Genomic DNA, 24,770 nt, shown 5'->3' with positions numbered 1-24,770 from the left:
CCACCCAGGTGCCCCTTGTGTTATGATTTTAATGGTGAAATAGAACGTAAGGAGAGAAGCAGGTCTGTGGGAAAGGTGAGTGTATGATAATCAAACTGGGTTTGGGCAAACTGAATCCAAGGTATCTCTGAGACATTTTATAAAAGATTTATTTACTTACTTACTTACTTACTTAGTGGGGAGCGTGCAGAGGGGCAGAGGGAGAGAAAGAATCTCAAGCAGACTCCCCACTGAGTGTGGAGCCTGACTCTGGGCTTGATCCCATAACTCCAAGATCATGACCTGAGCCAAAATCAAGAGTCAGACGCCCAACCGACTGAGCCACCGAGGTGCCCCCAAGGTATCTCTGAGACATTTTATCAGCTGGGAACATTTTGGTTGTGGGTGACAGCATCCTGAAACCTGTGTGAATAGAAGAGGGATTGTGTTGGCTTATATAACTAAAAACTCAAGAGGTCCTACTGCAGGTATGGCTGTATCAGGTTCTCAAATGATGTTATCAGGCATCTGTCTCTCCCCATCTCTTGCCTCTTTTTTCTCTATTATGTTTTCATTTTAGATGGATTCTCCTCCACGTTGCAGCAGTTAGGCCCACCAGCAGTTTCCAGCTTACCTGCTAACAGCATAACAACCCCAGCCACTGTCCCAAAAGTCCCAGCCAACATCTTGGGCCTGATTCTGATGGACTCTGACTGGATACCCACCCTTAAATCAATCACTGTCATTTAATTGACTAAATCTGCTGTGGTTGACAGTCTCTGAGTTGGCCCTTTGGTGATGGTACTTCCTAGTATTTGTACCTTTGTGTAATCCCCTCCTCCGGAGTAACTTACTTCTAACTAATAGTATATGGCAATGTGAGGGGTTGCCACTTTTTTTTAAAGTTCATTTTATTTATTTATTTTAAGTAATCACTACGCCCAGTCCAATGTGGGGCTTGAACTCACCGCCCCGAGATCGAGAGTTGCATGCTCCTCTGACTGAGCCAGCCAGGTGCCCCTAGGAGTTGTCACTTCTGTGATTAGGTGACAAAAGATTGTGATTTCCCTCTTGCTAACAGACTCTCTCTTGCTGGCTTTGATGTTGCAAGCTGCCATGTTGGACACAGTCACATTGCTAGGAACTTGAGGGTGGCCTCCAGCCAACAGCCACCGAAGAAATGAGGCCCTCAAGGAATGGAATCCTGCCAACCACTATGAAATTGAGCTTGGAAGCAATTCCTTCGCCCACTGAGCCTTCAGAGGAAACCCAGCCCTGGGGGACACTTTGATTGCAGCTTCATGAGACATCATGATCAGAGGACCCAACTAAGCCCTGCCCAGATTCCTGACCCACAGAAAATGCGAGAAAAATAAATGAGTGTTGTCCTAAGCTATTAGGTTTGGGGCTAATTGGTCACACAGCAACAACTAATAACACCTGGGTTGTGTGATTGCTCCTGGAGGGGTAGATGAGGTCAGCCTCAGGTGAATCATGGGGATGGAAAGTAGAGAAGAGGTGTCTCCACAAAGGAAAGCTAAAGTGTAGTTACCAGAAGGGGAATGAAATCTGGGTAGGCAAAAGCATCTGAGGTCTACCTCACACAAATGTTTGAGAATGTAGGGAGGCAGCTGGAAACATACCTGGACCTAGAGATTTGACAGTGATTCATGCATCGGTGACTGTTGAAACTGTAAGAATGGATACAGTTGCCCCCAAAGAGAGAAGGGTCAAAGGCCGATCTCAGGAATGGCAACACTGAAGGGGCAGATGCTAGGAGAGCAAAGGTGATGAAGTGAGGAGAGAGGCAGAGAGGAAGACATGTTCGATGCTGGACAACTTCACTTTGGTCAGTGAGACACACATCTGAGGAGGCACAGAAGTTGACTTCTGTTAGAAATCTGGGCCTTTAGCTCAGAGGTTGTATATTGGGAAGCCGCCATCCATATAGAAGTGACTGTTGGGGGTGCCTGGAGGGCTCGGTCGGTTAAGCAGCGGACTCTTGATTTTGGCTCAGGTCATGATCTTGGGGTTGTGGGATCAAGCCCTGTGTCGGGCTCCACACTCAGTGGGGAGTCTGCTTGAGATCCACTCTCCCTCTGCCTCTGCTCCCCCACCCCCACCCCCACTCACTCACTCTCTCTCTCTCTCTGACTGTTGAAATCAGGCATGTGTATGATTCTGTCCAGTGACCGAGTATGGAGGGAAAGAGGGCTGGACAAATCCTTGCAGACTGTGTGTATGTAGGGAGTGGGGGAAGGAAGAGGACCCATGGGAAGGGACCGGAGATGGGATAGTTGGAGAAGTAGAAGGGGACCCAAGAGAGACCAGTATTCCAGAAGCCATGGGCGTTTCTGACATAGTCCAGAGAGACAAATGCTTCAGAGAGGTTGTGTGTGATGGGGATTGAGAAAAGAATGCGATTGGTAACGAGGGGGTCAAAAGCCGACTGGCACGGTGAGGAGTTTCCTGGTCAGTTGTGGGACACCTGAGTACATGTGTAGGCTGAGGACGAAAGTCTGGGCTGTGTGCCCCCCACACCCCTCTCGGCTGCCTTTCTTGAGTGCCATTTCAGCTCGCTGAGATACCAGGGTCCAAAACGGCCTGGGAACTAGGTGTTGGCAAACTTTTATTATACAGAGCCGGTTCTTCTAGGCTTGCTGGCCATGTGGTCTCTGTCACAACTCCTCAGCTCTGCCCCTCTAGTGTGAAAGCCGCCAGAGACCGTCCGTAACCACACGGGCACTGCTGTATTCCGCTGAACTTTCTTCACAAGCAGGCAGAGGGCAGGATTTGGCCCGTGGGCTGGAGTTTGCTGACCCTCGCTCTAGGCTCATGGAAAGGGATTGGAGGTGCATTACATGGGACAACTGATGAAGCAAGAATAGGATTAAGACCTCAAGGCAATGGGTTTGCCTCAGAAAGAAAGTTTGTTGTTTTTTTTTTTTTAAGATTTTATTTATTTATTTGACAGAGAGAGACAGCGAGAGAGAGGGAACACAAGCAGGAGGAATGGGAGAGGGAGAAGCAGACTCCCCGTGGAGCAGGGAGCCCGATGCTGGGCTCGATCCCAGGACCCTGGAATCATGACCTGAGCCGAAGGCAGACATTTAACGACTGAGCCACCCAGGCACCCCAGAAAGTTCTTAACATTTATTTGGGCACCTGTTACGGTCTGACTTCCTTTTCGTGTGTCCGACTTGTACTCCTCAACTGGGAGCACCTCAGGGCCAGGAATGTTTCTTAGCAATGATTCCAGAGCCTTCCACACAGGAAGCGCTCAGACACATAAGTAGTGGAGAGAAGCAGGATGGTAAAAAGACAGAGGTCCCTTATCCTAGAAGGAGGGGAAACCGAAGAGGTTCCTGTGGAAAGGCCTGTATTATCTCAGGGAATTAGGAGCCGCTGATTAGCAACCAAGCTACCCCCACCGATGTTGAAGCAGGGAGGCAGCTCTTCCGAACATTTCAGATTCAGTCCTTCCAAGAGGTGGAGGATTGGGGCAGATGGTCTCCCCTCCTCACAATTACAGAATTCCATGTGGTGCACCCTGGGTAGGACTCTGGGGGTTAGGGAGGAAAGCAAAGGGGGCACATCGAGAATGGTCCCGGACTTGCCATGGGGACAGTGGGAAAGGGAGGCCACTACAAAGCCCTGGGACATTCTGGAACTCCCAGAGGAGCTGGGGTGGGGTGGCTAGGAGCCAAAGAGTTCCTGGATCTTTTTTTTTTTTAACACTCTTATAACAGGTTGGACCATGTCTGGCTGTTCCTGGCCTCCTTTTCAACTCTTTCCTGAGGATGGATGGGCCAAGCAGGGATTTGGAAGGTGGTAAGCAAAAAAGGAAGCTTTCTCCATGCAGTCCATTCCTGGGCAGGGGAAATCCAGAGACTGGAGACTGAGCTGAGAGGGGTGGAGGAGAGTCTATCCCCTGATGGGGAACTGGTGTCCACTCTGTCCTAGGAAGAATGCTTGTGGAACATACATAGGGGGCCTGCAGACGACGACGGTGGGAGCAGCAGAGAGCTGAGGGTGGAGGCGCTGGGGTAGCTGGAGGAAGAGGTGGGAGGCATCTCTTGCTGGCGAAAAGGAGAAGAGCACCTTCAAGAAAAACAGGATCTTTGGAGCTGAGTAGAGGCCAGAGGGAAGTGTTTTTTTTGTTTTGTTTTTTTTTTTAAAGATTTATTTATTTATTTATTTATTTGAGAGAGAGAGAATGAGAGAGAGCAAGCACAAGAGAGGGGGGAGGGTCAGAGGGAGAAGCAGACTCCCTGCCGAGCAGGGAGCCCGATGCGGGACTCGATCTCGGGACTCCAGGATCATGACCTGAGCCGAAGGCAGTCGCTTAACCAACTGAGCCACCCAGGCGCCCCAGAGGGAAGTATTTGAGCCCTCCATGATCCATCCCAGTCTGCCTTTCCATCCTCGCTATTCCCCTTCATCCATCCTAGGTTCTCACTGAATTTCCCACCCAGCCTGAACACTCCTCCTTTCTCCCATCTTCTTGTCTCTAAATCTTTTCTATTCTTCGAGTCTTAGGTGCTACTTCCTCTAGGAATCCTTCTTAGATTCCATTCTCCACGGGAAGCTGTCTCTCTTCCTCTGATCTCCTTGTCTGTCTGTTACCCAGAGAAGTCATTTAGCAATTTTCACCTGGAAGTAAAGGAGTACTGAGGACAGAAGCCATTCTCCTGTCTTCCCCTCACCTGTGGCACATTATCCAGGCAGAGGCCATGTGGCAGTGGGACGTGGATAAAGAGCTCTCTACCAGCTCCCTGCAGCGGTTCTTTCTCTGCTGGTTTAGGGCCTTGGGTGTGCCAATCTGAGCCCGTAGCCACCAGAATTCTGGACACCCTGCACCCCTCCTCTTCCAGAAGCCCTAGCCCTTTGTTCGTTCTGCTTTCTGGTCAGCCCAAGGATGAACCCAGAGCCACCCTCCTGCCCCACAGCTTTCTCTCCTCATGGTAGAAGACGGCATGATGGAGTCACTCAATCACATTGGTTGAGGGAGCGGGGTGTGGTGGCTACCCATGTTCTCGTAACCCCGGCATACCCAGGGGCCTATCTGGCCCTCCCATGGAGCTGGCTATCCCTTGATATCAGCCATACATTTGTCCTGGGTCAGAGAAATACATTTAATGAATGAACTTAATGATGTATGTGGGCGGGGGTGGGAGGGGGATGGCAGCGCAGAAGCCCAGAGACATGTACTAAATGTATGGGTGTGTGTTAGCTTGTAAGCAAAATAACCTGCGGCTTGCCCTTGAGCCAGGGACATCTACTGCCCTCACCCCATCCACATTTTGGTTTCCATCCCTGAAAAAACAAGAAGCTGGGGCCAACCTGCAAATTCCTTGCTGGCCTAAATCTTCCATGGTATCCTGGGTCTGTGTATCTCAGCTCCCTTGTCAGGCAGAGATTAACAAAGGAAAGGATTCCTGACAGAGGTGGCCAGGATTTGAACCTCAGTTCCTGGACATTGATGCCCTTGGTGATTTGTGATTTGGATCTAGAGGATTTTGTATCTGAGGATGAAGAGAAAGGATTTGTTCCCCCCCACCCCCAAGAATCATGGAATGTTATTCACCAGCAGGACCACAAGGATTCTAGACCTGCACTGTCCAGTATGATAGCCAACTGGCTACATGTGGCTATTTAAAAGTAATTCCAGGGGCGCCTGGCTGGCTCAGTCAGCTGAGCATGCCACTCTTGGTCTAGGGGTTGGTTGTAAAGTTCGAGCCCCACATACGGTGTGGAGATTACTTTAAAAAAATCTTAAAAGTAATTACGATTATATGAAGTTAAAAAGCCCGTTTCTCAGTCACACTGGCCACATTTCAAGTGCTCGATAGCCACATGTGGCTACTGGCTACCATATCAGATGATACAGATATAGAACATTTCCATCTCCACACAGACACTTCTATAGGACCATGCTCTGCTAGACCAATCTATTGCAAATGAGGAAACTGAGACCCAGTGAGCAGACAGGACATCGCCAAGCATGTTATGGGCAGACGTGGGCCTAGAACAAAGGTTCCCCACTGCCAGGTCCGACTCATACCCTGTTCCCTGCTGCCTCCTTCCCCCATGCCTCTCTGGGCTCCCCCAACTCAGAGCCCCTAGTGGGCCCAGCACGTGGGCCAGGCCGGGCTGGTCCCAGGGGATGTTTGTGACCGAGCAGAGCTCCAGATGCTGCGCATTCCTGGTAGGGTCAGACCTGCCCCGCGGCACTCAGGGAATTAGCTTCTCTGAAGAGCCTCAGATCTTTCCGGAGCTGCCCTCTCTTCCTGCCCAGCCCAGGGGGCTGCCCGGTTCGGGAGCGCTCCGGAGCTCTCTGCTCTCCCGGGTGAGGCTGAAGAGCTGAGCGGATTCCCTGTTGGAGAGGTACTTCTGCTCCAGGAGGGGCTGCAGGGGGACAGGAAATCGCACCCCTACATCTAACAAGGTCTCCAAGTCCAGCACAAGGGGCATCTGGGAACAGGGTTTCTGCCAGCCCAACCTTGGGGCCGCATTTGGCGGGAACCGGACCTGCCTCCACCTGCAGCCCTGTGGGGGGGGGTGTGCTGGAAAGAGCCGGCAGAGGGGCTTCCCGGGTGGGGGCAGGGGGCGAGAGGCCAGGGGAGGGGGCGCCCGGGAGCGCCCTGACCCCGCCGGCTGTTGGGAGGCGGAGGGGATGGGGGTTGGGGGAGAAGAGGGGAGCCTGGCAGCCAATGGGAGGGAGGATCTCGTTTCAAAAGGGTTAACCCACAGCCAATGGGAGCCTGGGGGAGCGGATCCTGCTCACTCCATTCAAGAATCCCAAGTATTCAAGATGGACGGCAGGGAGTGTGGAAGGAGAAAGGGGGCGAGGGGGGAAGAGCGAGCTGGGCAGAGGCGAGGGCGCCGCGGCCGGCCGGCCTCGGGACTCGGTCCGGGCGGCGGGGCGGGCGCGGGGGCCCGGAGCCAGACCCGGGAGAGGGGCAGGCGGGGTGCGGGAGGGCGTGCGAGAGGGGGAGCGAGGCCAGGGAGGGAAGCCGGGAGGGAGGGAAGGGCAGAGAAAGAGCCCGGGAAGAAGGAGGTGGCAGGCAGAGGAACGTAACGAAGAGCAATGTGTAGGTATCGGGAGCTCCCAGAAGGGTAACGCCGCCGATTTTCGGTTTTCTTCTCTCTCGGGCGGGGAGGGGGTGGTCTGGGCTCTTTCTCTCGTCTTCTCGTTCCCCCCTTCATTCTCCCCCACTCGTGGGCATCTCCTCTGGGTCTCCTTTCGAAACCACTGCAACTGGGAAGCACTGGGCATGTCTCGCCGGGGTGGCTTCACTGTCATTTTCCAGCGGGGGGTGTGGTGGGGAAGGGGCGGGGGGCCCGGCTGGGCAGGGCTGAGGCTGGGCCATCTGTCCGTGCCCGGGCGTGTGTGGGAGGGTGTGGGGGTGCGGGGCACGGGGGCTCTGGCGGGGTGTGCGGGGAGGGAGACGCAGAGGCTGAAGGGCTGGAGCCGGGCAGGGAGTTCTGCATCCCGAGAAGTTGTGGGGTGAGCCAAGGGGCTGTGTGGGGGTGGGAGGCCCGCTCTTGAGCTCAGAGTGTGCGGTATTAAGGGGTGCGGGGTTGCGGGGGAGCGGGGTGCTCACACTCCAGAGCTTGCTGTTTGGGTAAGTGTGGAGTAAGGGCTGAGCTGTGGGGCAAGTATGGCTGGGAGTTTGTGTGCGCGCGTGTGTGGTCCAGCCTGGAGGTGTGTGTGTGCGGGGGGAGGGGGGCGCAGTTGGGTGTTGAGGGAGAGAGGCCCTCACCCTCCACTTTCCCCCTGCCCCTCTCATCCCATTCACAGAACATGGCTTTCAGGACCCTCCTGGTCTCCTCCGCCTGTCGCCATGGCTGCGGGGAGGGGGTGGGAGGAGACAGTTGGGGCCAGCCCCTGCCCCTGCTGCTCCGGCTAACCCTCCACCTGCCCTTTCTCTCCCTTCCACAGGCTGGGCCCCATCCCCTGCTGCTCTGGGGGGCAGGGGCCGGAAGATGGTGGCCAATGAGGAGGGGGAGTGGAGAGAACTTGAGCCGGGGCCTCCCCTCCCCCATTTCCTCCTCGGTCTCTACACCCGCCTCTGGAAGGAGCTGGGGGATGGCTCCTGGGCCCGAGGTGGGGGAGGGGCCCCGCTGGCTGGTGAATCGCAGGGCCCGCTCTGGAAGGAGTTGGGTGTGAGAGCTGAGGGGATCTTGGCCCTAGCCGCCTCTCCCTGCTCTGCCCAAGGAGAGCTCTGGGCACTCCTTGGTGAATACTCTTCCAGCAGCCTCCCTGAAGCATGCTGGGCAGTCCTGTCTCTACTCCTCTGCTCCCTGTTGGCCTGATCCAGTTTGCCCAACACAGCGGCCTGGTGACTGACCCTAGCGGGGCCTTGGTTTCCGTCATTGCAACTGTGCAAACTGTGGGACGGGGCCCCGTGTCTGCAGATCACAGGAGCAAACTCCTGCTTCCTGGGGGGCTGGGAGGAAGCTGGAGGGGAAGCCCAGAGGAAGAGCTCCTAACTGGAATCCTGCCCTCCGTGCCTCCTGCTGGCTGTGGGGTGGGGAGGAGGGCATCTCCCAGAGGCAGCTCCATCCCATGCAGGCCTTCACTGATTGGTGTGCCTGAGGAATCAGCCCCCCAGCCCCTGCCCGATTGGGGCGCACACTGTTTACCAGGTCAGAACTGGAGTTAGGCTTCTGAGACCAGCGCTTTAGCCAGGAACGGGCCACGCTGGAGCTCTGAACCTTCGCCTTTGGGTTTTGATCAGCCTCGGGATTGTTTATCCAATGTTTAAGTCCCCTTGAATGGGATAAGATGGTGAAGTTGTGAGTGAGCTTGAAGACTCTAAGGGGAGTCCCTGGATAAAATCAGGGACGGCTCAGATTCTGATCTCACCGCCAATGAAAGCCCATCTCTAACCCTCACTGCAAGAGAGGGAATCACCCTCAGGATTTTGTTTGATGTTGAATCCATATGGTGGATTTGATGATCTCAGAGGGGAGAGGCAGGGGTGGGGATTCTCCTGCAGCTTCCGCCCCTAGACTTGAAAGCTTCACTGTGTTGCTGGGACCTGTGACTATACTCTTCCACATTCTGGTCCTGGAGGTACATCTGAGGTTGTCCCCTTGAGGCCTAGAACTCCTGTTTATCTGAACTAAGAGGAGGGAGAGCCTTCAAGTAGGGAAGAACAGAGGGTGCTGTGCTCCTGGTCAGCACGCTCCTCCAGAAGAGAAGCTGACAGATCAAGTCCAGGGGAACACAGTTCCACGTGAGTGTCCCCCAGGCTTTTGTGGTTGCTATCAGTCCCTTCCAATTGAGTGCCAAGCTCAAGGTCTCCCCTTTAGCTGCCTCCATGGACCCTGTCTCCCTCCCCGACCACCCAAAACCTTAAGAAAAAGGCAGTCTCTGTTGGGAAGGGTGTGAGGAAGGAGGCCAAAGGAGGAGGGGAACAAGAAATAGAGGGTTAGCACTGAGACAGGAGGAAAGGGGTCTCGAAGATGAGAAGGGGCAGAGGGAGGCCAAGAGAGCTGAGTGGGCCGGGGCCTGGGAGAAGGGGCGAGGAGGCAGCGCCGGCATGCCTCTGCTGCGGGCCGGAGCTCTTTTCACATTGTGCTACTGTCTGCACTTACCACTAGCAGTGCAATGTTAAAAGGGCATTGGCCACGTAGTGCTACCCAGCGCCAGCTGCCTCCTCAGCATCAAGACTTCCTCTCCCCTCTGGGCGCCAATCAGCTATCCTCCTGGTAAGAATCTCGGAAGCCTCTTGGTAGCCATACTAACAGCTCACGTGTACGGAAGCACCTACATGTGCTAGACACTTCACCCTTGATGAAACTGTGTGCCTTCTTGGCAAGTAACACGCCCATTTTACAGATGAAAAAACTGAGAGCCAGACAGGTCTAAGCACTGTGGCCACGGTTATACAGCTCTTGGATTGCAGAGCCTAGATACAGCCCTGTCCTAAGTCTGCCAGCTCCCCCATTTTTTTTGTAGACCTATCTGGAGAGGTTTGAGTAGGTTCTGTCCCCTGGGAGGTTGCCTCAGCGGAGGGTTGGAAGGTTTTGATGCCACCTGCTGGTTGTATGAGGGTATCTTCCAAAGCCTTTAAGGACCTTTAAGGACAAGAGTGGTGGCTTCTCTCAGAAGGAAGAGTTCCCAGGCTCAACCTGGGATTGGAGGGTGGGTGGAGAAGGTTGGGAGTCTCACTGATAGGACCAGAGTAGACCTCCATGAGGAAAAGTGGATGCACAACAAAGGAAAGGGGCTGACCTGGAAGGACTGCTCACCAGGGACAAGGACCGTGTGCCCCTGGCATTCCGCACCTACAGCTTTTAGGGCATAAAACGGAGACCTTATCTGCCTGCAGTTCCCAGCATGACTCCGCTGGGAAATACAGGGTATTTGATAATGATCCTTCTCCAGGGTACACCTGTCTGGGCATCCCAGGTTTGGACAGCACTGCCCATGGCCTGACCTTAGAGATTAAATAGAGGCCACAGAACGATTTCTTCCAGAGAGATTACAAAGAACTTGAGAGCAGTTACTACACCACTTACTTCTCTTTTCCCACAGTACCTAGTTAGCTTCATGAACATTTATGAAAATAAACAGAAGGGGGGGCAGATTTGGGAAGCTTTAAGAAGGTAGCTAATCTGTGCCTGATTTTCAGGGTTAGCGCTTGGGGCTTGAGAAGGGAAGCCTTCCTGGACTTTGGTGCAGTAAGTGGGACTGCGAGCGTTTCTGGGTCCCTTACTGGAGCCCGAGAGCGGCGTCTCTAGATAGCACCGGGTGCGCAGAAACTGAACAATGGGACAGACTCCTCGGAGGCCTCTCAGATGGAGGGGCTGGACATCATTCCTTCGTGGCTTGCATTTGCCTTCTTGCATCTCTGGGTCTTCTACTTCTCTCCTGCCTTTTTGCCCGGACAGCCTCTCCGTTCTGACGTTGACCGTAGTATTTGATGGTCCAGGTAGCTTCTGTCCCTTCCTTTCTTCGGTGTATTAACATTTCTGTTTGAGCCTCTTTCTCCTGGCACAAATCAGCCATTTGATGAAGTCACTCCACTCTTGTTCAAAAAACAAGAATTTTTCAGTGTTTTCCCAATGCCCTTGGGATGAAATCTAGATCCCTAAATGGTCTGTCTTTCCTGTGTCCTCTCTCTCACCCACTGGCATTTCCACTCCAGCGCTGGGAAACTTCTATTCCCTCCTCAGATTAACTAAGCTCAAGCCACTTGACACACACAATTCTCTCTGTCTGAAACAGTCCCCCTCCCCACTTCCCCCTGTGCCCACCCCAGGGCTCCTCCACCATGGGCCATCAGTCATCACCTCTGTGAAGTCTTCCTTGACTCCTCAAATCTAGGCTCAGCCTCTTCTAGGAGCTCCCAAGCCTGCTGCCCAGAGCCCTTGCCCCCTGTTCCTGGAATTGCCTGGTTATTGTCTGTCCTCCCTAGTGGGAAGGACTGAACGGCCCCCAAAGTCAGGCCACGCTGCCTTGCTCTCCATTGCATCCCCGGTGCTCAACACAATGCCTGGCGGGTCACGGGTGCTCTACAAAGATCTGCAGTATCAATGAATGAATCTGGATAACAAGCTAGCTTACCAAAAAAAGGTATTTTTATGATGTGTACAGTTCTCCCTGCAGTTGTCAGTCACCCAACGAACAACAATGGGGATTTCACATCACTGCCAAAAATTGCACGGGGGTCACACGGTTGCACTGATGCTGCGATTTTTGAGCCGTTTCGTTCCACTTCGTCTCCGCTGTGCTGGGGCAGCAACTTGGTGGATCGATTTTCCTTTTAGCCTTAAGTGTGGCCATGAGCTGACCCAAACATTTCAAAACCAGGCTGAAAGGCCATAGGACCCACGAACACCCTTGTTCAGGGATGAGACCCTTCCAGGTGCCCAAGCCTGGATCTAGGCAAAAAATGGATTCATTGCCAAGGGCTCTGGAAGAGGAGCGGACTTGGATGAGTCCACTGGAACACGGCTCACAAAAGCCCCCTCTTCACTAAGCAAACCTCACCTGAAGACCCAACCCCTGGTTAAAGCGCAAGTGGGGTGCTTGACACAGACAAAGCAGTTGCTGCCCTCTAGTGGCGTGAAGGGACAGGCCCCTGAGGGGGGAAGCGGGGGTGACAGGGTAGTGTGTATGGTAGGTACCCGGGAAGGAGAGTCAAGAGGACAGAGTGCCTCGCAGTTGCTTTTCCCCTTTTTATTAAAAATAGACCCAAACACTTTATGTATCATACAAAAGTTTCGTTCGCTGGTGGCAGCCACGAGGAAGGCTGACCCCGTGGCGCTGATGTCCCACCTCCCCTCCAAGGGACTGGGTCCCAGGGAGCAGTGGCTGGGCCTCAGAGAATGCCTGGAAAGCCTGCTTGCTCTGGAAACAGCCAGCTGGGGTGGGGGCTGTTCCAGAAGCAGCTTTCCCCACCCCACCCACTGGCGAAGGTTAGATACTCCAAAGTGCCTCTTTAGTGCCAAGATGAACTAACAAGTGGAGTGAAATGGAAACCCCTGTGATTTTATTTCCCAGGGCTTGGGATCTGGGATTTTTTTTTCCTTCCACCCCCGAATCCTTTCTCCTACAAACGGGGGCAGGAAGCTTCACCCTCAGAGACTGGTATCTCGCGGTGTCTGAGGCCAAAATTTCACTCCCAATTCAAGCCCCTTCTCATCTGCTGTCCTGTGGCCTGGGACCTACCAGCCCCATGCCTAAGGCTTGTCCTCCATTCACTCAAAAAAGAGGTTAGGGCAGAAATGGATCCTTCCATGGTCCTCTGCCTGACCTACACTTGGCTATCACCTCCATTTTCAGGACCTTAGGGCTAGAAGGACCCGCAACCATCCTCTTGTCCCAGTTCTGTCTCTCCCTGACTGCTGCCCGTTCCTGAGCCTTGAACACCCCTGGGGTACCCCAGACCCCCGTTCCAAAGGGGCCTGGGGGTGATGAGGTGGAGGGGAGGGGTGGTGGGAGCCGGGTTCCCCCCAGGGGTGGGGCAGTACTCATGCTGGTATGGACTGCTTGGCAGGGCCAGGGGACAGGTGTGGGGAGGGTGGGCATGCGGAGGAAGGGCACAGCCTGCCTGAGCCCCTCAGTCCCAGCCGTTGTCCTTCACCATGTGTGACATTTCAATGATGTACTTCCCCTCCTTGTACTTCTGGCTCGTCTCAAAAGCCTGCTCCTGGTGGAGGGGAAGCAGTGAATGTAGGACAAAACAGACCCCCTCCAGGAGCTCCTCCTAAGCAGGGATCATGTTCCCCTGCCCCCTGCCCCCAAGGGCCCCTGCCTAAACCGACCCAGCAACGGACTCCCTCTTGCCTCTTTGGACCATGCAAAAAACGTGCAGTGGTCACTGGGGCTCGGAGGGCCATGGCGACCGTCCACTTGAGAGGGTGGCCCCCTCTCCAGGTACTTACATATTTCCAGCCCAGGGTGGTTTTGCAGCTTTCACAGAAAATGTCAGCTACCGAGTGGAGCCCCGTGAGCAGGAGGCGCTGTTCGGCCGGTCCGCAACCCACGTTGACCCTGTCTCAGGAAACACGAAGGAACCCAGCGCCAGTGGAGTCGTTCTGTCAGTTCAGCCCCCAAACAGCCCGAAGGAACTTCCACCTGGAGAGCGCTGAGCCCGCCCCACTGGAAGCCCCTGCCGGCTGCACTCCACCCCGGGGTGACTAGGGCCTGCGCCTTCTCTCTCCATGGTGGTGGTTCCAGTTCTGCCCAGACTCTCCACGAGAGAACTGTGCACTGAGTTTCTGGACCCCTTGGCAGAAGGAGAGGCAAAAGCCAAAGGTGCAAGGCCACCTGCTGATGGCTCACCCCCTTTCTTCACACTGGACAATGACTCCAACACACACACATACACACAAAGAGAGAGGGAGACTCACACGGAGTTAAACAGGTAGGCTCGGCCATGGCTCCCTTGGAAAGACTGTGGAGACATAGGACAGACGGTGACTGCTGGGTTGCCCTCGGCCCCTCTGCCTGAGCGCCCCCCCCCCCCACCATGGGCGGGGAGGAGGAGGAGGAGGGCGAATGGGCTTTGTGGGACGAGCCTGGTGGGGGAGAGAAGAGAGGAGAGGAGTGGCGGTCCCCCACGGGCGTACCTTCGAGATAAGCTCATCATGTTTGGCCAGGTGTGCACGGCAGTGGACGCAGCTGTAAGTGCGGTGGCAACGGGGCAGGTAGCTGCGGAAGGTCTTGGCGGGGAGGCAGGCGGGGCCCGGGCCAGGGTCACAGCTGGGCATGACGGGCTGCAGGACGATGCCCTGGCGGGCCGGAGGGGCTGGCGCTGTGCAGCCCCCGCACAGACGGTCGCAGGTGAAGCAGCGGAGCAGGTTGGCTAGAGCCGTGTTTCAGGGCGGGAGAAATGTGGGGGGGCTGCCCGGCCAGGGCCCCCCCAGACGTGAACCAGATAGAAACGGAAGTCACCTGGGAAGAGGAGAGAGTGCATCAGGACAGCCTTGACCTGGTGAAGAGCCCCTCCCCAGGGGTGGGGGCTGGATGGGGAAGATGGGCTCAGTTCTCTCCTGCCTCGACTTCCCCCATCGCCAGGGACCCTCAGCGCGCCAGTCGCACCGTCTCCCGGTCCCCCGGATTCCCGGCTGCACTGGCAGCGTTCCAGGCCTACGGTGCCACAGCCGGGGAGGTGGTGCCTCTCCCTCCTGGGGCGGGAGGAGCCTTCACCGTTTTCCACCGAGAGCAGCCCGCTGGTACCAACGCTGCCATGGGAGCAACGTCATCTGCAAGTGTCCTCTCCTGGGGTTCAGCCCTTTTGTGCGGGTCTGCATCCCACGTGTGCTGCTAGGCTCGGGTTCAGAGCCTTTTACAAGTTGGGGAAGCCTGGCGGCTCTTCTCTTCTGCGGCCTCCATTTGCAATGCAATTGGTCCTTCATACATTCTTGGCGGGGAAGGGGGGGAGGCCGGCAGGCAGGAAAGCACACACACCCTGCTCAGCCCTGTCCTGGGGCCAGGGTCCTGCACTCCGGGAACTAGAACTTCATGGATGTCTCCTTTGGTACCAAAGACCTCAGACGTGGCCGCTCGCCAGCCTTGCACTTTGGTCCACTTATTCCATCTCAGAAACAGCAACTGGCTCTTTTCTCAGCCTCTGAGCCCCCTTGGTCTCTACTGTTGACTGAGGCTCAGTTAAAGACTTGGACATCCAGCCCTAGGAGAGAAAATATCTTTCCTTCAGGCAAATCTAACCGCTGGAAGCAACGGGAAATGTGGATCAAGTCAGAGAGGGCCGCCTTCCTGGGCTGTGTGGTGTGGTGTGGGAGCAATGTCCGCTGCAGAAGTGGGGGGACTCCTATTTTCAAAACCTATGCTTCGGGGTACAAGGTGGAGAACGTTTCCACCTTCTCCCTGGGGTGGGGACAAACAGCAGTGACTCTGTGGGTGACATTAGATAAAATTGCGGGGCTCTGATTAGGAATGTTGGAGATGTCAGCATGTGCCCAGACTCCAGCCCCAAAGTGGCTGAGGGTGCTAGACGTAGCAGATAAGCAAGGAGGGGTCCTCTGTTGGCTCTGATAAGCGGGTGAGGTTCTGTCTTCTCCTCCATGGGGCCTTCAGGCCTGCTGTGGGTGATTTAGCTCAAGTCCGGTTTGAGGTGCCAGCTGGGCGCTCTGGCAAGGCAAGGCCACTAAGCAGAGCAGAGGTGGTGTGGCTGCGAGTAGCCCGGGCAAGCAGGCTCTCGTCCTGTCCTCTGTGGTGGCCACTGGCGCCCCAACCGTTGCAGTCTTTCCTGGGCCGCCAGGCAGTCTCTCCACAGAAGCCCGGACAGAGCCCATCTTCAGTTTGAGGTCCTCTACCCCTGGCTGGGCCCCGGAAAGACACCTTGAGCTGAGTTCAGGGTGACATTGGGCTCTGGCCGCAGGAGACCGGCCCTCCTCACCAGCGTCCACCGTTCAGCGCCCACTTCCCAGCTCTGCCTCCAACTTTGCCTGTGAGTTCCCTTCTGCTGCGCTCCCCGTAGTGCACCTGCCAGGGGCCCTGGCGGGCCGGCGGGCCGGGGGCGGGGGTGGGGGTGGGGGGCTGGGCAGGCTGGGTCCCTGCTCTCTAGCCCCTTCCCCGGCCTCCGGCACGCCTCCCTCCCTCCCTCTCCCCTGTTTCCCCGGCAGGCCAAGGAGAGGCTGCACAGAAGGCCAGAGAATCACTCACAGGAGGGGGAGCAGGGGTCATTGCTTCCCCGGCTCCGATCACAGGCAGAATCAAGTTGGGCAAATGACGAAAAAAACAAAGGCAAGCTGAGTGCCGGGGAGAGGATGTTCCCCCAAGTGAGACGGGGCTGGACCGTGGGAGGTGGGGGAGAGGGAGCGCTGGGGTGGGGGGCGTGCTGAGCAACCAGCACTGACAGCAGAGGCGCCCAGGCGGAGGCTCGAGGAACCAGGTGCGAATCCTGTGCCGGGGGGGGGGGGCGGAACACGACACCTGCTCACAATGGATTTTCTCATCTGCTCCGAGGTTTCGCGCCCCCCCCCACCCCGGGCTGGCGTTCTCGGCATGGTATGGTCCAAATAATTAGCAGCGCAGCCAGCTCCCCGGGCGGGCTTCGGGGGTCTGCACCAGCGGCAAAACAATAAACAGTGAGGCCTGATGCAGCGCCAAAGTTGCCGGGAAATAAGTGCGGGAACCGTCAGAGCTCGGAGAGGGATGGAGGAGCTGAGAGAGGAGCAGAGGCAGCGGGGAGGGGGAAGGGAGGACAAAGGGTGGATGAATAATGCTTTTGCAATGGGGAGAAAGCAACACGCAGCAGGAGGAGGAAATTTGCAAAGGGGAAAAAAAATTCATTTGGAGAAGGGCTGCCCCCTCACCTTGAGGTCTGCTCCAGAGATCTCCGTCTATCTCTCTCTCCCTCTCTCTCTCTCAATCTCTCTGCTCACTCTTCTCTCTTCTCTCTCCGCTCCTTCAATTGGGAAGGAGATGGGGGCGGGGGAGGGTAGTTAGGGGCTCGAGACTGGGGCTGCCAAGCTGGCCAGCTGCTGGGGGGCCAGAGGTTGTCTCTCGTCTGGACCTCGGTCTGTGGGTGAATGTAGCTGTGTGTTGTGGAACTGCATCATAACACTGTGAGTCATCCATCCCCCCACCCCCTCACCTCCCACGTCAGAGCAGGGCTGGGAGACACAGGAGGCGGGCTGGGAGGAAGGGAGGGGGCAGGCAGGAGGGATGGGTCTAGGGGAGGGAGCAGGGGGGTGGGAGCAGAGGGACAGGAGGGGAGGAGGGATGCTAGAGGAGAGGCTGGTTGCTGAGGAGGAAGGCAGTGTGGCCAAGGAGACAGAAGGAACCTGGGGGAAGGACAGGGCTGGGCAAGGATGGAGTACGGGTGGCAGGCTGGAGGAAAGGAGGTGGCCAGGCGGTGACAGTGAGAGATGGATGCAGAGAATCAGGCGTGTGCACACACATTCAAGATGGTACATTTCCCGTCTCAGCTCGGATGCCAGCCCTGACGCAGTTGGTTAAGCGACTGCCTTCGGCTCAGGTCATGATCCTGGAGTCCCGGGATGGAGTCCCGCATTGGGCTCCCTGCTCGGCAGGGAGTCTGCTTCTCCCTCTGCCCCTCCCCCCTCTCATGCTCTCTCTCTCCCTAATAAATAAAAAATAAAAAAAGAAGGACATATTAATTGCTACACTGTGCCCCCCAAGCTTGAACCGGGCACTTCCAAGCCTCAAAGCGTCAGCTTAATGACCCTGCAGGAGTCATAGATGGGCTATGACATCTCACAAGCAGGAACCTCTTCTCAGCTACCTCCAAGTTACTTGTGCTTGGAGAACAGAGACACCCACATTATATAAGGTTCTCTACCGGGCTATAAACTTTCTGAGGAAGGACCTCTGGGAAACTCCTCTCTGCATCCCAGGACTGCAATGCCTAGTGCAGAACCTTGCCTATAGAAGATGATCCCCAAACAGCAGTTGAGTTGCATCTTCAGATGTGGTCCAAGTGTCTGGCTTTGGTCTCAAAGAGACCTGAGTTTGAATGCCAGCTCTGCCAGTATACTCACCAGGAACCCCTGGGGAAGTTACTGATCCTCTTTGTGCCGCCAGTTTTCCTCCCCTGCTAAGTGAAGCTCATGATATTTCCCTCATGGAGATGTGAAGTAAAGTGAAGTAACATGTAAACACCGAAAAAGTGCCTGGCACATGACCAGCACTTAGTAAACGGTAGTTATTTCAAAACAGTGTTCTCAACTTCATATGCTTAAACCCAGAGAGGATTTACTATTAAATTCTGACATCTCAAGAGACACATACCAAATTTATATCTTATGAAGAACTTCCATCTTTCGGTGCTATTTTTCTATCAGCTTCCAATTATATTTCATTTGACTCAGATTCTGTTTCTCATAGAGTGCCGTCCTGTGCATATCTCTGAAGTATGTGGACGTGGAACATGTCCTCTAAGATAAAAGCCCCAATTTCTAACAGGCTACCATCTAGAAAATGAAGTGTGACAAAGATTGGTACTCAGAAAGGACGCTTGGGGTCATTTTGTCTTTTCACATATAAGGCAGGGAAGAGTAGGGTAATGGGAGGCGTTGCTAGCTGGGTCTGAAAAAATACGAGGGGCACCTGGGTGGCTCAGTCGGTTAAGCCTCTGCTTTTGGATCAGGTCATGATCTCAGGGTCCTTAGATCAAGCCCCGAATCCTGCTCTTTGCTAAGCAGGGAGCCTGCTTCTCCCTCTCCCACTGCCTGCCGCTCCCCCTGCTTGTGCTCTCTCTCTCAAATAAATAAATAAAATCTTAAAAAAAAAAATACCCAGAATTCTGAATATTTAATCAGGAAGAGTCTGGGGTTTAAGATAAATTCTGAAAACAGTGCAAGTGCCTTGAGTGGTATCACCAGAAGTTTGGAATTGAGAGGGAGAATTGGGTAAAGATAGAAGTGTTTCTGTCTGAGAAGCGGATGAGAGAGGAAAGATAAGTGGGGGAAGGAATTTGAGGAACCATTCTTGAGGAAAACAATGAGAAGTGGGAAAAAGGTAGGTGAGTAGTTCTTAGGGCAAGGACTGAAACTTTAAAAGCAATAAGGGGATACCAATTAATTAACTCAGGAAGAAAATGATCAAGGGTTTAGCTGGAGAGGAGAATGAAAAAGACATGAGGACAGGATTCTTTGGAGGTGGGGGTGGAGATGGCAGGAACGCTTGGTTAAAGATGACAAGGGAGAAAAGTGAGTGTAGGCAAGCATGGATGCTGTAAATGTTGTGCCCTCACTCTGTTTAAGAAGTGAACTGGAGGGGTGCCTGAGTGGCTCAGTCATTAAGCGTCTGCCTTGGGATCAGGTCATGGTCCCAGGGTCCTGGGTTCGAGCCCACATCGGGCTCCCTGCTCCGTGGGAAGCCTGCTTCTCCCTCTCCCACTCCCCCTGCTTGTGTTCCCTCTCTTGCTGTCAAATAAATAAATAAAATCTTAAAAAAAAAAAAATGAATTGGAGGGGGCGCCTGGCTGGCTCAGTAGGAGGAACATGCGACTCTTGATCTCAGGGTCGTGAGTAAGAGCCCCACACTGGGGGTAGAGATTACTTTAAAAAAAAAAAAGAAGAAGAAGAAGTGAAATGGAGATAGTCTAAAGGCGGGGAGAGGTTTCTTTTCCCTAAATTCAGCTTGAGACGGCTATACAAATAAGCCAAAGAAAGATGACCTTCAGATAATTGGGAGAAATTGCCTCAAGGGAGAGAGTGTGGAGGTGAAGAAACAGATCTGGGAAATAGACTGCAGGGAAAGAGGAGAGGCTGAGCTCATTCAGGGAGAGAATTTGCAAATAGAAGCCTGGAAATGAATTTTTGAAGAATGGTGAAAGGATACGGGATACCTGAAAGTTCTCTGGAGAACTAGTGCATGCGTGGTGAATGAGTGAATTAAAGCAAACCATTAAGGAATAAACCGTGGGAAGTGAGGATGGCACTGTGGACAGAATGAGTGCTAAGGTAGGGCCGGTGTGAAAGAGGCAACCCAGAAAATAACAGTCCCAGGTTTCTTGATCCAGAGTAACCATGGGAGCTGGACTGAAGGAAGTTACTCATCTGAAAAGTGGGGGTGACAATTCTGGTATGTGCTTCACAGGATTCCTGTGAGGATTAAATGAATTTACACCTGTAAAGCTCACAGAACAGTACCTGGCATCTAACACTATGTGTTTGCTACTATAATAACTGGACTCAGACTCCCAAATCCTGGGTTTGAGTCCTAACTTGGGCAAGTCCCTTCACCTACCTTAGTCTCCTTTCTCATCTGAAATTGGAGATAATAGGGGCACCTGGGTGGCTCAGTTGGTTAAGCGACTGCCTTTGGCTCAGGTCATGATCCTGGAGTCCGGCATCGGGCTCCCTGCTCGGCGGGGAGTCTGCTTCTCCCTGTGACCCTCCTCTCATACTCTCTGTCTCTCATTGTCTCTCTCGCAAATAAATAAATAAAATCTTAAAAAAAATTTTTTTTTTAAATGAAATTGGAGATAATAAAACTGACTTTACAGGTTGGCTGTGAAAGAAGATACTGGAAAGGGCTTTGAAAAATTTAAACTGTTGTACAAATGGATGGCATTATTAGAGCTCCCCTCCTCAACCTATAATAAAGACTTAAAAGCTAACATTAGATGCTATGTTACAGACATTGTGCTTAGTACTTTACCGATCATCCCATTCAATCTTTAAAACAACTTTAAGAGGTTGGGTACTATTATTATCCCTGTTTACAGACAAGAAACTGGGTCTCAGAGAGTTTAAGCCTGATTTGCCCAAAGTCACACAGCGCGAAAGTGGCAAAGCAGAGCACAAGATTCCAAAGCTCAAGCTCCTGAGGATTATAGATGTGGCCCAAACTGTTGCCTGCAGGATAAATGATTGGCCTTGTAGAACTGTCAGGAATTCAGGGAAGGAAACCGAGTCACCAACAGAAATCCCCTCTCAGTAGGAGAGACGTTGTTGGGTAATGACTGGAAGAAATTCTTGGATATTTATTCTTTTATTAAAACAAAACAAAACAAAAATTTAATGCCCTCTAGGTGCCAAGCGCTGTGTCAGGGAGGGGATGAGAGCCCAGGTTGGCTTCTGACAGGCTGTTTTCCTCCACTTTCCTTACTCCCAGATTTCCTCGTGTTCCACATGGGGTTTTGCTAATTTCCCCACCTCCTGGCTTGCGGTCCAGGCAAGCAGACGGTCGCGGGACCCAGATGGCGAGCCTAGCCGCCCCCCTCCACCCCTTCCCGCCGCCCTTCTCTTTCCCCCGCTACAGGTGAGCGGGAACACTGGGGCGAGAGTCCGCAACAGCCGCGCCTCGGCAACCATAGGCTCCTCGACGGATCCCCGCCTCGCGCGGAGCGTAACCGCCTTGCTCTCCAGCTTCGCGAACAACGACCGCCGCCGCCCCGCCCACCTTTGGCGTCACGATCAAAACAATCCTCTAACTACAACTCCCAGAAGGCCGAGCGGCTGCGCGAGCCCAGCAGCCGGAGGCCGTTCTGGCAAGACTACAGATCCCGAGGGGCATCGCGCGACCGCAGCTTCTCCAGTGCGCAAGTGCGGAACCGCCTTTGTTTCCGGCGTGGATCTGGGCGAGTGTGGCGTGCAGTTGGGTTTAGGTGGTGCCGGGGCTCCTCGGTTTACCGGTTTGGCTGTGTGGCTGCGCAGGTGAGATAATAAGCTCAGGAATGCAACCGTCGCCCCCTTAGAGCCAGGACAGATTTTGGCGTCTGGGGGTGCCCGGACAGAAACCGGACTTAACAGCTGCGGTTCGCGGTCGGAAATCATTCTTCACTCTTTCTCGGCGTTTTCTACTCTACGAAGTAATTTCTTCCCTTCAACAGTCCCCAGAACAACACTTTGTGAGAGGAAGCGTAAGTGCCTCCAGTTGAGAGCGGAGGAAAAGGTCCAGGGAGATAAGGTGATTTGTCTAATGACAGTACTAGCAGTGGCTGAGCGGGGCGTTAATGCTCTTTTCTAAGTCCCAACCCAGTATTCTCTGCTTTGCATCCAGGTTGCAGACGCCCTTTCTTGTTGACTAAGAGAGTTGGGGAGTGGGCATTTGTTGCCTTCTCAAGTGGAGTATCCCAGTAGAGTGACGAAAGGAGCTATGGAGGTGATATAATCAAGTCTTAGGTCAATGTGTAGATATAATTTTCTTATGTCTGAATCATTTATTCACTCGGTGTATTTATGAGGTGCCTTCGGGTTGTCAAGCCCTATTCTAGATCCTAGAGATACGGCAGCAAACCACACTGCCCAACCCTTACATTCCAGTGGGGGTCGACAGACAATTAACAAATATATAGTGAGACAGCTGGTGATCACAGTTAAGGAGAAAAATAAAGCAAGGTAAGGGGAACTATCCATGGGAGGATTTTGAACAGCGTCCTAACTTCCATTTAGATCTGTTAATTAATCTGTGTTCTAGGCACAGCAGCTACACAGAAAAGATGGGAGAGGAGGCCAATGATGACAAGAAGCCAACAACTAAATTTGAACTAGAGCGAGAAACAGAACTTCGCTTTGAGGTGGAGGCATCTCAGTCAGTTCAGTTGGAGCTGCTGGCTGGCATGGCAGAAATCTTTGGCACAGAGCTGACCCGAAACAAGAAATTCACCTTTGATGCTGGTGCCAAGGTGGCTGTTTTCACTTGGCATGGCTGTTCTTTACAGCTGAGTGGCCGCACCGAGGTGGCTTATGTCTCCAAGGACACACCTATGTTGCTTTATCTCAACACTCATACAGCCTTGGAACAGATGAGGAGGCAGGCGGAGAAGGAAGAAGAGCGAGGCCCCCGGGTGATGGTAGTGGGCCCCACTGATGTGGGCAAGTCCACAGTGTGCCGTCTACTGCTCAACTATGCAGTGCGTTTGGGCCGCCGTCCCACTTACGTGGAGCTGGACGTGGGCCAGGGCTCTGTTTCCATCCCTGGTACAATGGGGGCCCTCTACATTGAGCGGCCAGCAGATGTTGAAGAGGGATTCTCTATCCAGGCCCCTCTGGTGTATCATTTTGGCTCCACCACTCCTGGCACCAACATCAAGCTTTATAATAAGGTCAGAGCCAGAGCCAAGGTGGGATGGAGGGAAGGGGTGCTATCGGGTAGGAAGCTGTGCAAAAGTGTGCTAATTAAAACCGTCTATGACCATTTCTTTGCTCCCTTAGCTGGTATTACTGCCACATGATTTCGGAAAAGACAGTTTCAAATATAAGTCAACCTCAGATTGTTAAACGTTTGTGTGGCCCTGTTCTGAAGTAACTTACTAAATTTCTACTTAGGACACGAAACCGTAGAAGCAGCAACATAAAATGGAAATCCATGTTACGAGTTAAAACCACAGCCATTAAGAATGTCATTTTTTTCTTGTACCTAATAGCCACTTACTCTATGTAGCTATGAGTTTGTTCGTTTTGTGTTTCTTTTTCTCACCTTGATGCTCTCTCCTGCAGATTACATCCCGTTTAGCGGACGTGTTCAATCAAAGGTGTGAAGTGAACCGAAGGGCCTCTGTGAGTGGCTGTGTCATTAATACCTGTGGCTGGGTCAAGGGCTCTGGGTACCAGGCCCTGGTGCACGCAGCCTCAGCCTTTGAGGTAGATGTGGTTGTGGTTCTGGATCAAGAGCGACTGTACAATGAACTAAAACGGGACCTGCCTCACTTTGTCCGAACTGTGCTGCTTCCTAAATCGGGGGGTGTGGTTGAACGCTCCAAAGACTTCCGGCGGGAATGTAGGGATGAGCGTATCCGTGAGTATTTCTATGGATTCCGGGGCTGTTTCTATCCCCATGCCTTCAATGTCAAATTTTCAGATGTGAAAATCTACAAAGTTGGGGCACCCACCATTCCAGACTCCTGTTTGCCTTTGGGCATGTCTCAGGAGGACAATCAGCTCAAGCTGGTACCGGTCACGCCTGGCCGAGATATGGTGCATCACCTCCTGAGTGTTAGCACTGCTGAGGGCACAGAGGAGAACCTTTCTGAGACCAGTGTGGCTGGCTTCATTGTGGTGACCAGTGTGGACCTGGAACATCAGGTGTTTACTGTTCTCTCTCCAGCTCCCCGCCCACTGCCTAAGAACTTCCTTCTCATCATGGATATCCGGTTCATGGATCTTAAGTAGGGATTGGCGAGAAGCTTTGCTGCCTGGGGCATTAGAGATCTTCTGGCCATCACCAAAGGCAGATAGGCTGAGGTGTGAGACTGTTGAGGCCATACAGACGAGTAAATAGTGAACTAGTAGATAGCATGTTTCTACCTCTTAAAACAGGTGGTGGAAACCCAACTCTTCTAATCTTGACCCGAAAGGACAACCATGAGAATATAATTGATTTTTTTGGATCACCGAAGGTACCACTTTGAATTCTCTGAGGTCCCGGAGAATCTCATTTCTTCCACTGTGCTACTTGGTGGACTGATTTTTAGGAGGAATTTTTTTTTATTATCACTGCTTTATATTCTATATGTAGCACTTACTATCTCATTTATCCAGGATGAAAGATTGAATCAGAAGGCCTCTTTCTAATAAAATTCAAACTTGGAAAATTTTAATAAATATTTTTGTCATATCACAGAAGTTGGTATAATTTTTTTTAATTTTGATTTTTTCTCCCTAAGCAAGATGGAAACATGATTGGAATGAGTTATTGCTAAATGCTTAGAAGAGAGGAAAGCCAAGAGCCCACCTGTGAGCCAAGCAGGTGAATTTTTATAATGGCTCTCCTTTCCTTTCCTCATAGGTAAATAGATGCTAAATCTGTTGTCAATGCCAGGTTTACTCTGAGGAGCTACAGGGGCTGGTGATAAGCTTGGATTGAGATTTCTGGTCTAGTCATTTTCCAG

At 53.2% G+C, this 24,770-nt stretch overlaps 2 protein-coding genes across 7 annotated transcripts; one reads left to right on the top strand and one right to left on the bottom strand.

Annotated features, from left to right (window-relative positions):
* Window positions 1-10,885: 10,885 nt before the first annotated feature.
* On the bottom strand, window positions 10,886-16,983 carry YPEL4 (yippee like 4). 2 transcript variants are annotated; one of them, XM_064576402.1, is made up of 5 exons: window positions 16,783-16,983; window positions 14,071-14,395; window positions 13,852-13,895; window positions 13,384-13,492; window positions 10,886-11,021 (listed from the first exon to the last, which is right to left on the bottom strand). In XM_064576402.1, exons 2-5 carry the CDS (start codon window positions 14,209-14,211, stop codon window positions 10,995-10,997), a joined length of 321 nt encoding a protein of 106 aa, XP_064432472.1. In that variant the 5' UTR covers window positions 14,212-14,395; window positions 16,783-16,983; the 3' UTR covers window positions 10,886-10,994. The 2 variants fall into 2 exon arrangements, with proteins under 2 accessions (XP_064432472.1, XP_045748549.1); XM_045892593.3 differs by lacking the exon at window positions 10,886-11,021 and adding an exon at window positions 12,078-13,148.
* A 4,487-nt stretch (window positions 16,984-21,470) lies between these two features.
* Window positions 21,471-24,496, top strand: CLP1 (cleavage factor polyribonucleotide kinase subunit 1). Of its 5 annotated transcripts, none has more exons than XM_045893622.3 (3): window positions 21,471-21,594; window positions 22,358-22,985; window positions 23,380-24,496. In XM_045893622.3, exons 2-3 carry the CDS (start codon window positions 22,380-22,382, stop codon window positions 24,049-24,051), a joined length of 1,278 nt encoding a protein of 425 aa, XP_045749578.1. In that variant the 5' UTR covers window positions 21,471-21,594; window positions 22,358-22,379; the 3' UTR covers window positions 24,052-24,496. The 5 variants fall into 5 exon arrangements, with proteins under 5 accessions (XP_045749578.1, XP_054367875.1, XP_045749577.1 ...); XM_054511900.2 differs by having other exon boundaries at window positions 21,495-21,749; XM_045893621.3 differs by having other exon boundaries at window positions 21,495-21,800.
* The last annotated feature ends 274 nt before the right edge of the window (window positions 24,497-24,770 follow it).

This window comes from Mirounga angustirostris, unplaced genomic scaffold, assembly GCF_029215605.1.
Source record: "Mirounga angustirostris isolate CCGP_5_RB_7025 unplaced genomic scaffold, mMirAng1.0.hap1 SCAF_13, whole genome shotgun sequence".
Taxonomy (NCBI): Eukaryota; Metazoa; Chordata; class Mammalia; order Carnivora; family Phocidae; genus Mirounga; species Mirounga angustirostris.
This window is presented reverse-complemented; position numbering and strand designations above follow the sequence as displayed.

Coding starts and splice junctions, on each gene's coding strand:
- YPEL4 (XM_045892593.3), bottom strand. CDS start 14,211: ATGCCCAGCTGTGACCCTGGCCCGGGCCCCGCCTGCCTCCCCGCCAAG. Junction 13,493..13,851: donor GCCTACCTGTTTAACTCCGT/GTGAGTCTCCCT, acceptor TTCCTGAGACAG/GGTCAACGTGGGTTGCGGAC. Junction 13,149..13,383: donor CCACCCTGGGCTGGAAATAT/GTAAGTACCTGG, acceptor CCCCTCCACCAG/GAGCAGGCTTTTGAGACGAG.
- CLP1 (XM_045893622.3), top strand. CDS start 22,380: ATGGGAGAGGAGGCCAATGATGACAAGAAGCCAACAACTAAATTTGAA. Junction 22,986..23,379: donor ACATCAAGCTTTATAATAAG/GTCAGAGCCAGA, acceptor TCTCTCCTGCAG/ATTACATCCCGTTTAGCGGA.